Source organism: Phyllopteryx taeniolatus, chromosome 17 (assembly GCF_024500385.1).
Source record: "Phyllopteryx taeniolatus isolate TA_2022b chromosome 17, UOR_Ptae_1.2, whole genome shotgun sequence".
Taxonomy (NCBI): domain Eukaryota; kingdom Metazoa; phylum Chordata; class Actinopteri; order Syngnathiformes; family Syngnathidae; genus Phyllopteryx; species Phyllopteryx taeniolatus.
Window position 1 is genome coordinate 9189821 of NC_084518.1, and position 15038 is coordinate 9204858.

The window sequence follows — 15038 nt, forward strand, 5'->3', positions numbered from 1 at the left end:
AAAACCCACGCAGGCACGGGGAGAACATGCAAACTCCACACAGGCGGGGACGGGGATTGAACCCCGCACCTCAGAACTGTGAGGCTAACGCTCTAACCAGTCGCCCACCGTGCCGCCACAAGGAATTTGTCTCCGGTAATTGGAGCCGCTCTAGTACGACAACAGACAGTCAATTGACAGAGAACACTTTTGAGACATAAAGACATGCACAATGTTGATTGTGCAAATGTTGCAGATACTCCTCAGTCAGTGTGCAAATGGAGCAGATGCTACTCTGGCATGAGTGGCCAGTATTTGTCAACAACAGATATGCAAATAGTGCTGCGTGGTGAGACTACTACAGTGAGTGCACGAGTAATATATAATTGGCCCGAGAGAAATGTGACAACAAACTCAAGACAAAAAGACAAAAAATTGCCAGCATGTTGCAATGGGTAGGTTGTAGGTTAGGTGTTTAAGAATTTGATTGCAAGTGGGAAGAAGCTGTTGGAATGTCTGCTAGTTCTAGTTTGCATTGATCGGTAGCGCCTACCTGAAGGAAGGAGCTGGAAGAGCTGGTGACCGGGATGTGGAGGGTCAGAGAGGATTTTGCACGCTCTTGTCTGAGTTCTGGCAGCATGCAGGTCCTCAAGGGTCGGTAGGGGGGTACCGACAATCCAGCAGTTTTGATTGTCCGTTGCAGTCGGAGTTTGTCCTTTTTTGTAGCAGCACCAAACCAGACTGTGATGGAAGAACACAGGAATGATTCGATGACCGCTGTGTAGAACTGCCTCAGCAGCTCCTGTGCCAGGCTGTGCTTTCTCAGAAGCCGCAGGAAGTACATCCTGTGCTGGGCCTTTTTGAGGACGGAGTTGATGTTGATCGCCCACATCAGGTCCTGAGAGACTGTCTACAAAGACACAATGTAGCTCCTTCTGACCTTCTCTGTACTTTTCCATCAACATCCTCAAGGCAAATAATGCATCTGTGGTACTCTTTCTTGGCATGAAACCATTCTGTTGCTCGCAAATACTCACTTCTGTCCCGAGTCTAGCCTCCACTACTCTTTCCCATAATTTCATTGTGTGGCTCATCAACTTTATTCCTCTATAGTTCCCACAGCTCTGCACATCGGCCTTGTTCTTAAAAATGGGCACCAGCACACTTTTCCTCCATTCCTCAGGCATCTTCTCACGCGCTAATTCTAGCGAATTCTATCGAACAAGCTGGTCAAAAACTCCACAGCCACCTCTCCTAGATTCTTCCATACCTCCACAGGAATGTCATCAGGACCAACTGCCTTTCCATTTTTCATCCTATTTAATGCCTTTCTAACTGACCCCTTACGAATCATTGCCACTTCCTGGTCCACCACACTTGCCTGTTCTACTCTCCCTTCTCTCTCATTTTCCTCATTAATCAACTCCTCGAAGTATTCTTTCCATTCATCTAGCATACTACTGGCACCAGTCAACATATTTCCATCTCTATCCTTAATCACCCTAATCTGCTGCACATCCTTCCCATCTCTATCCCTCTGTCTGGCCAATAGATCCTATTCTCCTTCTTTAGTGTCCAGCCTGTCATCATATGCCTCTTGTTTTGCCTTTGCCACCTCTACCTTTACCCTATGTTGCATCTCAATGTATTCATTTCGCCTCTTCTCGGTCCACTTCTTCTTAGCTGACCCTTTTCCTTGTATGATTTCCTGTACCACCAAGTCTCCTTCTCTCCTTTCTTGCCAGAAGATAAACCAAGTACTCTCCTGTCTGCCTCTCTGATCACCTTGGCTGCAGTGGTCCAGTCTTCTGGAAGCTCCTCCTGTCCACCGAAAGCCTGTCTCTCCTCTTCCCGAAAGCTGCACAACACTCGTCCTGTCTCAGCTTCCACCACATAGTTCTCTGCTCTGCTTTTGTCTTCCTAATCTTCCTCCCCACCACCAGTCATTTTACACACCACCATCCTATGCTCTCTAGCCCACACTCTCCCCTACCACTACCTTACAGTCGGTAACCTCCTTCAGATAACATCGTCTGAACAAGATGTAATCCATCTGCGTGCTTCTACCTCCGCTCTTGTAGGTCGCCCTATGTTCCTGCCTCTTCTGGAAAAAAGTGTTCACAGCCATTTGCATCCTTTTTGCAAAGTCTACCACCATCTGTCCCTCTAAGTTCCTTTCCTGGATGCCGTACTTACCCATCACTTCTTCATTGTCCATTACCATCTGCACCAATCACAACTCTCTCTCTGTCTGGGATCCTGAGAACTACTTCGTCTAGCTCCTTCCAGAATTTATTTCACCTCTAGGTCACATCCTACCTGTGGGGCATAGCCACTAATCATATTATACATAACACCCTCAATTTCAAGTTTCAGCCTCATCACTCGATCTGATACTCTTTTCACCTCCAAGACATTCTTAGCCAACTCCTCTTTTAAAATAACTCCGACTCCATTTCTCTTCCCATCTACACCATGGTAAAATAATTTAAACCCTGCCCCGAAACTTCTAGCCTTACTGCCTTTCCACCTGGTCTCCTGGACACACAATCTATCAACCTTTCTCCTAATCATTATATCAACCAACTCCAGAGATTTTTCTGTCATAGTCCCAACATTCAAAGTCCCCACATTCAGTTCTTGGCTCTGTGCGTTCCTCTTCTCTTTCTGCCGAAGAACCCGCTTTCCACCTCTTCTTCTTCTTCGTCTTCGACTTCGACCCACAGTAGCTGAATTTCCACCGGCGCCCTGCAGGACATTGTTATCCCGGGCCACGACCGATCCGGTATGGAATTCTTTTGCTGAACGCTCATATTTGTTTGGCAAAGTTTTAAGCCGATGCCCCTCCTGACGTAACCCTCTGCATTTATCCGGGCTTGGGACCGGCCTACAGTTTGCACTGGCTTGTGCCCCCCATAGGGCTGCATTGATAATGAAGCTGACTATGGTTGAATAAATTGCCTCTATGAAACTGACACGTGCACTTCCATAACTCAGCCGAAGATGATGACCTCTCCAGAATGCTGGGTGGGGGATAGAGCCCCTTCGCCTGTGGTTTTGTATAAATTGCCATTGCCATAGTTAATTTTATTAATGTGTGTGTCAATGCTTGCACTTTTGACAGTCGACAAGATTTTGAACCTTACAAGATGTGACACCTATGATGAGTTTGTTGTTACATGCGACACTGCTATCACTTCCTATGGTGTGAAAATAACTATCAGACAGCAATTGTGTGTGGCCTTGGAATGTTCTCAATACAACCTGTAATTGTTAAGACTTCACAGATTGTATGCACCCTGTCTTCCCCCCTCTTTTGGAAAGATGAATGTGTGTGGAGCCGGAAAGGGAAAGTACAGAGAACTAGGTTCCTCTACATCCATGTGGCACGTTCTCAAACTTGAGCTCATTGGCAACTTCACATATATAACTTGTTTCCTCCTTTCCTCCTTAACCTTGACCTAAACTTCTTTTCTTACTTCTGCCCCCTGTACCACCTAAACCAAATTTATTGTGCCTGCATAGTCCTTAGTAATTTTGTTTACTTGATTAATTTATGTGATTGTTTATTAAGAGGGGGGTTTCTTGTCACAAAATTACTTATAAAACATTTATAAGTTTATTTCTTCAGTGCAACTTTGCTAAGACAGTCATTCTGTGTTATCCTTGCAAGCTTTTATTTTGTCGACAAAATAAGACAGCTGCTTGCTGCACTGGCTGTACTAGCTGGTGTGTGAATCTCTCTCATGGGAAATTACTGGATCTGACGAAAGGAACCTCAATCTGTGTTTTTGGGTCTTCTGACGGTCCTGTAATTAAAAAGCTATCTGAACTTGACATCGCTCTTTGGGAGTAAACGATAAAGTTGATAATTAAACAGGAGTTAAGACTAGTTCTGATCTTTAAAACACCTTTATAAATCACAAAACTATTCATTACTATTGATGAAAGCAGAAAACACAGATTATTTTACCATGTCTACGTCTGAAGGGGACGGGATGTCAGAGTCAGAGGTACACGTACTCGAATAATTGATGTTAGTAAGTCTAATTACATTACTAATAAATACACAGATTTTTGGAAATGATGAAGTAAGCATTTGTTGAAGATGCATGTAGTCATAAAATGTCACTGGCATAATAGATACTGTGGATACGGAAAGTATTCAGACCCCCTTAAATTTTTCACTTTGTTATATTACAGCCATTTGCTAAATCATTTAAGTTCATTTTTTCCCTCAACACATTGACACATTAATTTTTTTTGTAACTTGTCCAGATCTGTGCCTTTCCACAATTCTGTCTCTGAGCTCTTCGGGCAGTTCCTTCGACCGCATGATTCTCATTTGCTTTGACATGCACTGTGAGCTGTAAGGTCTTATATAGACAGGTGTGTGGCTTTCCTAATCAAGTCCAATGAGTATAATCAAACACAGCTGGACTCCAATGAAGGTGTCGAACCATCTCAAGGACGATCAGAAGAAATGGACAGCACCCGAGTTAAGTACATGAGTGTCACAGCAAAGGGTCTGAATACTTATGGCTGTGTGATATTTCAGTTTTTCTTTTTTAATAAATCTGCAAAAATTTCAACAATTCAGTTTTTTTTTTTGTCAATATGGGGTGTTGTGTCTACATTAATGAGGGGGGGGGGGAATGATTTTAGCAAATGGCTGCAATATAAAGCGTGATAAAGGGGTCTGAATACTTTCAGTAACCACTGTATATTGTTAAAACTCAGGTGTAAGAAACATTTAAGTCATATATTTGCAATTACCAAATATAAAATAAAAAATATTTATTATTATAAAATACTGATTTTAAAAGTTGAGGAGGTAAAAGTCAAAAACCCTAAAACCTTGAATAATATTCTATTAGTAAGGACCTATGCGCATCCAGCATGTGTGAGGAAAATTACTAAACATTAGTTTGTTGTTAAATGATGCTTTTCGTGTTTACAGCAGCAACGTAATGTATTATAATCTTATTGTAGACTTGTTTGACTTCTACGTCGATCTATCAAACTTACAGAAAAAAAAACTCGTTTTAAAAAATGCTGGTTATGTAAGCCTTGTTTAGCCTACACAGGGAGTAGTCTATCATAAAATTATGACCCCACTGTAATGACAATTTCCTGTTTAAATTCACACAGGGTGTGTCCGTGCAAGTTAAACGCCTTGTCGTATGACACCACTGTAACATTTTAGACATTTGCTCACCTGCCCTTCTTCTACGGTCAAGCCCCTCGCCACTCCCACTCCGGACGCTTGTCTGCCATCAGGTGTTGACACGGTAAGATCGCTACTTGCTACTTTTATCAGTACTATCAAAAAAAAAAAATCATCACACATCTATCAATATTATATATTATATATATATATATATATATATATATATATATAATATTGATAGATGTTGTCTGGACCTCAATATTATATATATATATATATATATATAATATTGATAGATGTGTGCATGGTGGACAACTGATAAGCACAGTGGTTCCGACACTTTTTTTGCAGCGCCCCCCTTTTGGAGATGACATTTTTTTCAGCGTCTCCCCGCCCCCCCCCACACAAACACAGTTTTTCAATAAATACCCATACGCTTAGCTTGCAAACATTATTCCTTGGGAATCAACAAAAACATGAACAACAAACATAACTCCAATAATGACTGCAGTGGTCACTTTTACAGTTGAGAAATTACACTGGCGAGTTTATGAAGCCACCAAGAATAAACAAAAACCTAAAAAAAAAATTTCTGTTAAAATTTAATGTCTTGAATTCCTGCAGTGGCTGGTGTGGGCTTGCTTTGTGCTGCAGATTTTTCTAATTGTGGACACAACTGTGAGACAGCCACTCGAAGTTGATTTTCAATGTCCGGTTTTGACCTGTATTTGGTCTTGATTGAGGCAACTGCAGAAAACCCTATCTCACACAAGTAGGATGTGGCGAAAGGCAGCAGTGTGGCCATGGCTCTCCTGCCTAGTAGTGAGTAGTCCTTTTCCACTCCAATCCAAAAGGCAGCCAGTGTCTTTGACTGAAACTGCAGTTTCAAAGCTGGATCAGAAGTGACATCAATAAACTGCTCCTCTTCTGCAGCGCTGAAGTCAGCAGCTGGTCTGGCATTGAAGGGGTCTCGGACCCAGTCATATTTTGCAGGATCTTGCTCTGGGAAGTATCTCCGGAAATGTTTTTGCAGAGATATGATTTTTGATGCATGTGGTCACTGTGTTTTGCAGCTTGTTGGCACTGATGAAGGATTTCAGGTTCTCAAAGGAATATATATTTCCATCGTTCACTCGCTGCTCCCACATCTCTAGTTTTCTAGTAAATAATGTGATTTTATCTGCCAGGTGTGGAAAGTGTGTGTTGGTACCCTGGATCTGCAGATTTAGTTCATTGAGTTTTTGAAAGATGTCACAGGTATGCGAGTTTCATGACAAAGTTGTTGTCTCTAAACTTGTGGGTAAGATCATTCCCCTCCTCCTCCAAGAATACTCGGATCTCATCCCGCAGTTCAAACACCCGGGATAAAACTTTCCCCCGTGACAGCCACAGAGACTCGCTGTGTAACAAAACTGCTGTGTGATCAGAGCCCAATGCGTCACAAAGTGAGGCAAAAATCCGGGCTTTGACGGGTCGTTTTAATGTAGTTCACTGTGGCAATGATGTCCGTCATTACATCGCTCAGTTCAGCGCTCAGCTGTTTGGACGCGAGCGCTTCTCTGTGGATAACGCAGTGAGTCTACTGCGCATCAGGACTAACGTGCTTGACAAGCGCTTGCAGGCCTCCTCATTTCCCAGCCATTGCCTGAGCCCCATCTGAGCAGATCCCCACACAGTCCTTCCAGTTCAGATCAGCCTTTTTCAGGTATGTATCTGCAATTGTAAACAACTCGTCTGCAGTTGCACTGTCGGTTACACATTCGCAAAAAAGCAAATCCTCCTTCAGGCCGTCATTATCAATGAATCTGACGCATGTGTAGCGATTACGTATGAAATAAAAATTGTAATTAATTTAGGATAAAATAATAAGCCGGGAGCAACGTTTGCGTTACTTCCGGTTTATCGTAAGTTTAATTTAATTGTTAAAAATCAAACTAATGTCTCGAAAAGGGCACCACGTCAAATTTTTCAAGTTTAACTTTAGGTGAAATGACGACAAACCTTTTTAAATCAGTCTCATGATCTGTAGGTTGCTCCACTGTACGACATTTTGAGTCCTAGGTTACAGAGGTTTACTTAAATTCGGAACACATAAAATACGACTACGAGTGGAATTTTATGGTATATTTAATGAAACACACAACTACAACAAGAAAATAACACTAAGGGTAAACGAAAGAAAGAAAATAAGGCCTACGAAAATGGAAATTAGGACATCGTGTGTGGTCACTGGGCTAAACTAAATGAACGCGTAATCGTTTAATGCATTGAGTCTGAGCGAGAGAATGCAAAATTGGGATTTTGTATGAAGCTAGTAATTTCCCCACAATTATTACACACTGATGTTGTACATCACAGTAAGGATTGCAGTGTCGACCCACAAACGCTGATCATCTGGTCTTTGGGGTGGGCTTTTTCCAGACCTCAAGCGGGGAAAAAAGCAGGTTCGGTTGAAGAAAACCAGATGCACAAAAATAAAAAGTAGGAGGAAAGGAAAGTTGTTGTCCCATTTGGGATGTGCTCATAACTTCCCTGCCAGTTGACCTGGTGTCGAGGCGAGCTCTGGCCCTCAGAGGCGTGCTGGATCCATCCGGGATGTTGGCAGCTGCTCTTTGAGGCCCCGCCGACCGATCGTGGGAAAGCGATCGGAGCGTCATGGTCGACTTCTTCGATCGAAAACGCCGCCAGCTTGGTTGCGGCGGGCGTTTGCGCACGTGGTGGCACCAGAGGTGCCCGAGGACAAAAAGGGAACAAAAGAAGGGGGAGGGTTGGCCGGAGGCCACCCAGCTGGCGAGCTACCAGCACAGAAGCAAAAAGAAGCCTCAACTCAGCTCAACTCTACTTCTCTGAGAAAGGTGTGAGTTTAGAGTTAAATACCCCAGGGGCGGGGCGTAGGAAGAGGGAGTGCAGACTTGGAGAAGACCATGTCCACCAGCCTGAATCTTGTCCACAAATTTGAGAAAATAGGTTTTAAAATAATAATCTCAAACACTCCCCAACTTTGTACTCTCACGCATAGAATCATTGTTTGAACTTTGGTCGTGGCAGATGGGTTGCTTATTGTTGATTTCAAATCATGAACAGCTTTCAAAATCATGCAGAGGACCTGTCAAAGTGAGAATGGGGACACAGACACCAAGGAATATTTGGAATATTTCTACAGTTTGCAAGGTATAAAAACAGACATTTTATCTTCTGTTAACAAACATCAAAGGCACGGCCACAAGTTTTGCTTGCAGTTCCTCTCAACGACAGTGGGTGGCGCCTCACGCGCATGGGTGAATATTAACTACATAGTCTGCTTGAAGGGAGTGTCCCTCCAATCTTTTGGTCGGGGAAGGAGTCTTTTGAAGACAGGAATCAAGATTTGTCGGGAAGCTGCTAATTAGGTTAAGGTCCAGTTGACGTACACCAGGCATTGTCCTAGTCGCCGTCTCACAGCAGGGCAGCGTGGAGGAGTGGGAGTTCTCAGGTAGTCACGAGTCTCTGTGACACCTCAAAGTTGCATGTCCGCTACATATCCCATATAAAGTTCGGCTCGATGGGTGGTTTCGGCGACGTCTCCTTGGAAGGCGGGACAGTTTGGCAGGTACACACAGCAATGCAGTTACCAGAGTACAACATTAGTGCATACCATCCATCCATCCATTTTCTGAGCCGCTTCTCCTCACTAGGGTCGCGGGCGTGCTGGAGCCTATCCCAGCTGTCATCGGGCAGGAGGCGGGGTACACCCTGAACTGGTTGCCAGCCAATCGCAGGGCACATACAAACAAACAACCATTCGCACTCACAGTCACACCTACGGGCAATTTAGAGTCTGCAATTAATGCATGTTTTTTTTGGGATGTGGGAGGAAACCGGAGTGCCTGGAGAAAACCCACGCAGGCACGGGGAGAACATGCAAACTCCACACAGGCGGGGCCGGGGATTGAACCCGGGTCCTCAGAACTGTGAGGCTGACGCTCTAACCAGTCGCCCACCGTGCCGCCCTTAGTGCATACCACCCACCATTTTCAGCTGTAACAGGTGTCCATGACAGCTTCTTACTCAATGTGCGTGTCTATATGTGAATATAGATGTCAATGTTGTTTCTATGTGGTGAGGTCAAGAGTGTGCAGTTGAGAGAGACAGGGGAAAAGACTACCATGAACGTTGACGAAGAGTATTTGTAGGGCTCTTCAAAAATAAGAGAAAGAGGGGACGAGAAGGGAAAAAGAGAGAAAAAAGTAATTCAGCCCAGCTTTCTCGTAGCAAACCGAGAAAAAGGGAAAAACAAAACTCTACTATAAGGAGTGAACCATTCAAATAGTGACCAAAAAGAAGAGGTGAAAGGCAGGTGTTCTAGTCTGTACAAAGTAAAGGAAACTTAGCCTAAGTCAGAGAGGAAGCAAGGAGGTCCGGGAACGTTCGGTCAGAGGGGGAGGACCTCCTGCACGGTTTGAGCTGGGACATTTTCGAGCTCGGCCATTCCTTTCTACCGGAAGACATCAGGCATGCATTGGAGTGCTGTTCTGAGTCTTTCAGTAGAGCAGAGAGGCTTGGCTGAAAATCATGTAGTGGTCGAGGATGGTTAGGGCCACGAAGTTAAGATCTGTAGCACAGCCGGAATGTGCAAACAGGGGTTTTGACACCTTAGTGTTGGTGATGTCAAACACCTGAGTTTCTTCAAATGTAATTTGTTCCAGGATTTCTGGGCCAAATTCAAATTTGCACTGTTTGAGAAACTTAGAAATCACAATTTGGCTGTCATAACTGCTGGATGGTAGGTGGTACCAAGTAGCATCCTCACTGTGCAACGTGGCATCATTGAGGGCATCTTTGTTTGGCCCAGCAACAAGAATGTTTTTTCTTTGGAACTCAGGATTGACATGCAGAGCTGTGGAGCTTGTAAGGAAAGACCTGAGATGGACCGGATTGGTGGGGCCTGTCAGGGCCATAGACAGAGTGATTTTAATAGACCTGAGGGGTCCAAAATGTGGGAGAATTCTATCTTTTGCAAAGTTGTCTAGAAAGGGCGCAATTTCACATAACCTGTCGTTTATCAACATGTCAGCAATCTGTGTGTGAGCATAAACAGGAGCGCAGATGACAGCGTGGTTATGGCCTGCCTATTTTGGTTTAAAATTACACAGCAAATGTTGAGAACTAAAATAGCTACTTTTAGCAGATTTCTTAACAACCAGGAATTGGCTACTTTGTTAGCCATGCATTGTCGGGTGGTTTGGATTTTGGACTGCAATTCCCGAAGTTGTCTCTCGACAGTAGTAAGGCTACGGACGTCCCCAGTGGGGGCGCTGTGGATGTGTTTTATTTTGGTCGTTATGTCAGCGGTTTGCGGCGGAGCAGCGCATTTGGTTTCACCTGTTTCTTGGTTGAGCATCTGCGTTGGCGGACTTGGCGTAGCAAGGATGTTGTCACGGAGGCTGGGCTTGCTTGCCCGGTCCAGTCGCACCGTGTTGACCATCCTTTGTTTCGTGCATGGTGCATCATAGGCGGAGTCTTGTGTGACCCCCCCCCTTCGTTGCGTGGAGTCACGAGCGGCTGAGAAGTGAGCTCCACGCAGGCACAGTAACAAAAGTCCACAATAATGCAAATGAGCAGGTGCAAAGCCAAGGAGAAACCAGAGTGAAGCTTGCGCAGCGCGCAGGAAGATAGAATCGAGAGGGTGGCCGCCAAGGCGAGCCACGGAAAGATTAAATGAAAAGCAGGCAACTTCGACAACTCGAACCACATAGAGCAGCGGAGGAAGGCTGGGAACCAGCACAGAAGGAATTGCACATCCCAAGTGGTCGTTGCAGGTGCACCAGAAGAGTTGAGTTCGAGGTGTTGCCTTGGAAACGAAAGGGTGGGCAGGGAGGGAAAAAAAAGATTCTCTATTGTGTTCTGGCCGCTTCAGGGGCCGGTGCAACTGTGCATAAATCCCGCACCTCGTATAGTCAATTAATGGCATGAAATGACTTAGCAGATCTTGTCCAATGAGCAAAGGTACTGACTTGAAAGGTGACACGAACACAGGATGTATTATGGAATGTGGCCCTATTGTCCAGTGCAACCACACTCGCGAGCTTAAGTGGGTGTTCACCAAAGCAAGGGAGCGAATCGTCATTTCACAGTGTTGAAGGTTGAGTGTATGGCTGTCTTGCTGTACTTTGTCACGCAGTAGGTCAAACAGGTCCTCGGACATGACAGTGATGTCTGCTGCAGTATCCACGAGTCCGTCATATTGGAACGTACGTTCAAGTGTGCTTGTCAAGTAAAATTTCCCTGATGTGTCATTAACGGTGAGTTTACCAAGAAGACGCCGAAATGGTTTCTTGTCTTTGTTGTTTGACAGGTAGCTGAAGTCATTCAGTGAGTCACAGGGCATGGTAGGAGACTCTCGAGGTCTGATTGTCGAACTGGGTTTTGGTCCGCGAATTTTTATTTTAGTAATGGGTGTTACCTGTTCATCGCAGTGGTCGGTTAATTGCTTGCCCACGGCCTGTTGGACGGGACGCTTGTCATTGCTAATTGGAGAATCAGCCGAATGCACAGAGACGTCAGAGTCAGAACAGACCATCACGGCGGGCTGGGCGAGCTCGGGGCCGTGGCCTCCAAGCAGGGGCTCAGGCTGTCGTGGGTCTTGCTTCACATTATTCGCCAAGCTGCGGATGGTCTCACGGATAGCATGTGCAGTAATACCCAATTCGTTGTTAGCGACCCCTTGTGGGGTTGCGAAGGAGGATACCTGACTTTTGGGCTTGTCGCGTACAAGTGAACTGGACCAGGCGTCAGTTTTTTCCAGCAAATGTTCAAAGTTGTGGCAGGCATCATTATTTTGGTAGCTCAAACCAGAAATATTGTGATCCAACAGTGTTGGTCTTTGTGTTGGTCTTTTTATGAATAGCGAAGCCTTTAGCGGCTAGGTCGCGCAGTTGTGAGCTGGACAGCGTGCAGGTGCATGCTGCTACCCCGAAATGTTGCTTTACATACGGGTGCATGTTTTCAACAAAAAGAGTCTTAAAATGTATGTCTTCCTCCATGTTGGGTTTGTTTAAATTTCTGAAGTACGCTTTACGTAAACGACAGTAATAAGCTTGTGGCGTTTCGAGGCTCTCCTGTTTAACAGTAAGAGCCGCCAGGAAGTCAATGTCTCTCAGGTACGCGGCTGAGTCGTGTGAACCGTCAGATTTAGGTTCGAATCTCGGAATGTTGCGCGCAATTCTGTCTAAGTCTTTTAAGCTCATACCTGTAGTGACGCCAGGAGAAGAGACAAACGCAGGGGCGGCATTGAGGCGGGCTGCGGTTTGCGTGGCGAGCTCCCGACTTGGCAGTGCCAGGGTCGGAGAGGGGCGTTGCGAAGTGGCAGGGGGCGTTGACCGTATCCCAGGGAGGTCAGAAGCAAGCGCTGCTTTGTCGCTCCTAGGAGGCGGACTGACAGGTGTGCGCTCATCGACGTCATTAGACAGTGTTTGGTCGAGGAAGACGTGTTCCCAATTGGCAATTAATTTGCGGGCTGTCTGCAATTCCTGTTGAACAAGTGTTATTTCAGCTTCCTGTTCTAGCCTTAGCTTTTGAAGACGGCACATGTCAGATTCTAGTACTGTCAATTGTGACATGAGTTCACATGAGTACTCAACGCGTTTAGCGCATTCCTCTTTGAGCATCTCAAACTGCGTTTTGATATCAACGAGGTGGGCTTGTGGAAGGTTTAAACGAGTGTTGGCCTCTGCTAGTTGTGCCCTTAAGTTGATTTGTTACTGCGGTTCAGCTTCTAGTTTGAGTGTAATTCCGTTTTCTTCCGCATCGCACCATTTTAGCTGTGACACTAAGTTTACAACTATGCAACTGAGCGTCCGCACGAGATTATCTCTTTCGGTTTTATGCTCAGTGTCAGTCATATATTATGCCATGTTGCTATTGAGGGCTTCAAGGCTAGCATCTTTGATAGATTCCGCATACCCTGGGACGAGGTCTTTAGTAAGTTTACTTACATGCTGTGTTAACGAGTTGAGACTGTCATAATGGCTGGGACTTTTTACAAGTTCTGCCATAATTGCGTTTGCGTGTGCAGTAGCTGTACGCAGTAGGAAACTGAATGGTTTGTAATGTTAAACAATTAAAATAGTGTTTGCGAACTATGGTGTCAATGTTCATGACGTAACTTGTAAAAATATTTGATAACTGTTAAATATATTGTAGAAGTTATCATTTATTTGCTTAGCTTGCATTAGTATTATGGATGATTTTGAGAAAGGGAGATGTCTCGCCTTCAAGAAGATGACTCAGCAGGAATCGTCAGAGAGAAGGACGTGGCCGGGACGTGGCAGGTGTTGGTCCCATGTTTTCACCTTGAAACCCTATCCTTAGTGTGTTGTGTCTTGTAGCTTAGTATGTTATGTCTTGTAAACTTAGAAACCTCCCTATTTTCAAATAAATGCAGGAGCGACAGAGAGATTGTTTAGAGCGTGTTGAGAGGCTGTGATCTGAACAATCTCCCATACGCCCTCCTCATGAGAAAAAGAAACCAGTGTCTTCATTCCTTTTGTGTCTATTTTTTATAATGTTGGGTAAGATAAATCCAACATTAAATTGGTCCTTCGAGCCGGATGTCAACACACCCGAGGATTCAAGTTGTGGAGCCGACTTCCAGTTAAGAGACCGTGGCCACGGCAAGTAAGACCCTTTACGGGACTGGTCTTCGTTCTCCTCAACTGGGATCTGAAGGTTAACGACAATCCACAGGATTGAAGACGACTGGTGAGTTAAATTTAAAAAAAAAATTTAGGAAAAAGGATTAAAGAGTGAGTGAATTGCGCGACGAAGAAGTCTGCGGCAGAATAAACCTTGTGTAATACTAGTCACTGTCAAGTGGTAAGAGGGACGGCGGAGTCCGACATATTCCGCGAGGACGGCGGAGTCCTGTACGTACTTAAATTCCGTGTTTAATATATAAAAAAACTAGGAAGGTTTCGTGGCGTCGTAGTTAAATTCCGTATAGGACGGCGGAGTACTCTAACGAGCCAGTGTGAATGAAAACTGTTTGAATGAGAGTGTAAATGGGAAATGGGAAACCACTAAGTTTTTCATTCCATACCAAAACAGTGGGAAAGTAAACGGTGGACTTTTGTGGATGCAAAGGCAAGAATTCTCCACTCGAAAGAGTTGAAGTGAGAATTACCACAGAAAGTAAATTTGAATCACCGTCCTACTGAAAAGAAACAGTGTTCTAGACTACCCTAGGTAGTATTACACTGAACCAAATTCTTTCAAATGGGGAAAGGAAGTAGTAAAATAAAAAAACAGGGATACACTGCAGTGTAAAGGTTGGAAGTTCATTAAATTAAATTTAAAAGAAAAAAAAAACAGGATCCTGATAAAATTTAATATTTAGAGACAGGGATAACCAAACACGGCTTTAATGGTTGGTTAAATACACAAAAAATAGCCGCGTTGCAGGAATCAAATTATATAAAATAAAAGAGAATACGGACAAACTACCGCATGACTAAGCCAGCCTGCTTCCCAACTCAACAAATCCTCTTGTGTAAACATTACAGAGAATGAGGAGGTGGATTTCAATTTACAGGACATTCTGAGTTTGGACACTGAAAAACCTGAAATAACCTTGTCAGTAAATGGGAAAGAAATGAAATTTCTTTGCGATACAGGAGCATGTAGGACTGCATGTCGGGAAAAGATTCCAGGTTCCAAACTATCGGGACATAAGGCAATAGTTAGATCTGCAAATGGACAAATTACTTTTGCCATGGAACTTGAGCCTGTGTGGATTAGAGACCCACAGGGGAGAACTTGTAGAATGACCATTTTCGAAGTCCCGGAGTGCCCTGTGAATTTGTTGGGAAGAGATGGCTTATTCCAACTAGGACTTGTACTCAAACATGAATTA

At 44.4% G+C, this 15038-nt stretch overlaps 1 protein-coding gene across 11 annotated transcripts in view; it reads right to left on the reverse strand.

The window, feature by feature from the left end:
- Positions 1 to 15038, reverse strand: part of amot (angiomotin) — a 162280-nt gene that overhangs the window by 92546 nt on the left and 54696 nt on the right. Inside the window, exon 1 of one of the 11 annotated variants that reach the window (XM_061750822.1) lies at positions 10511 to 13885. The exons of the other annotated variants lie outside the window; for them this stretch is intronic. Within the exon in view, the coding sequence (XP_061606806.1) occupies positions 10511 to 11708 (1198 nt within the window). The 5' untranslated portion in view covers positions 11709 to 13885. Of the gene's footprint in view, positions 1 to 10510; positions 13886 to 15038 lie in introns of those variants that run through there. 11 annotated transcript variants of the gene reach the window in all.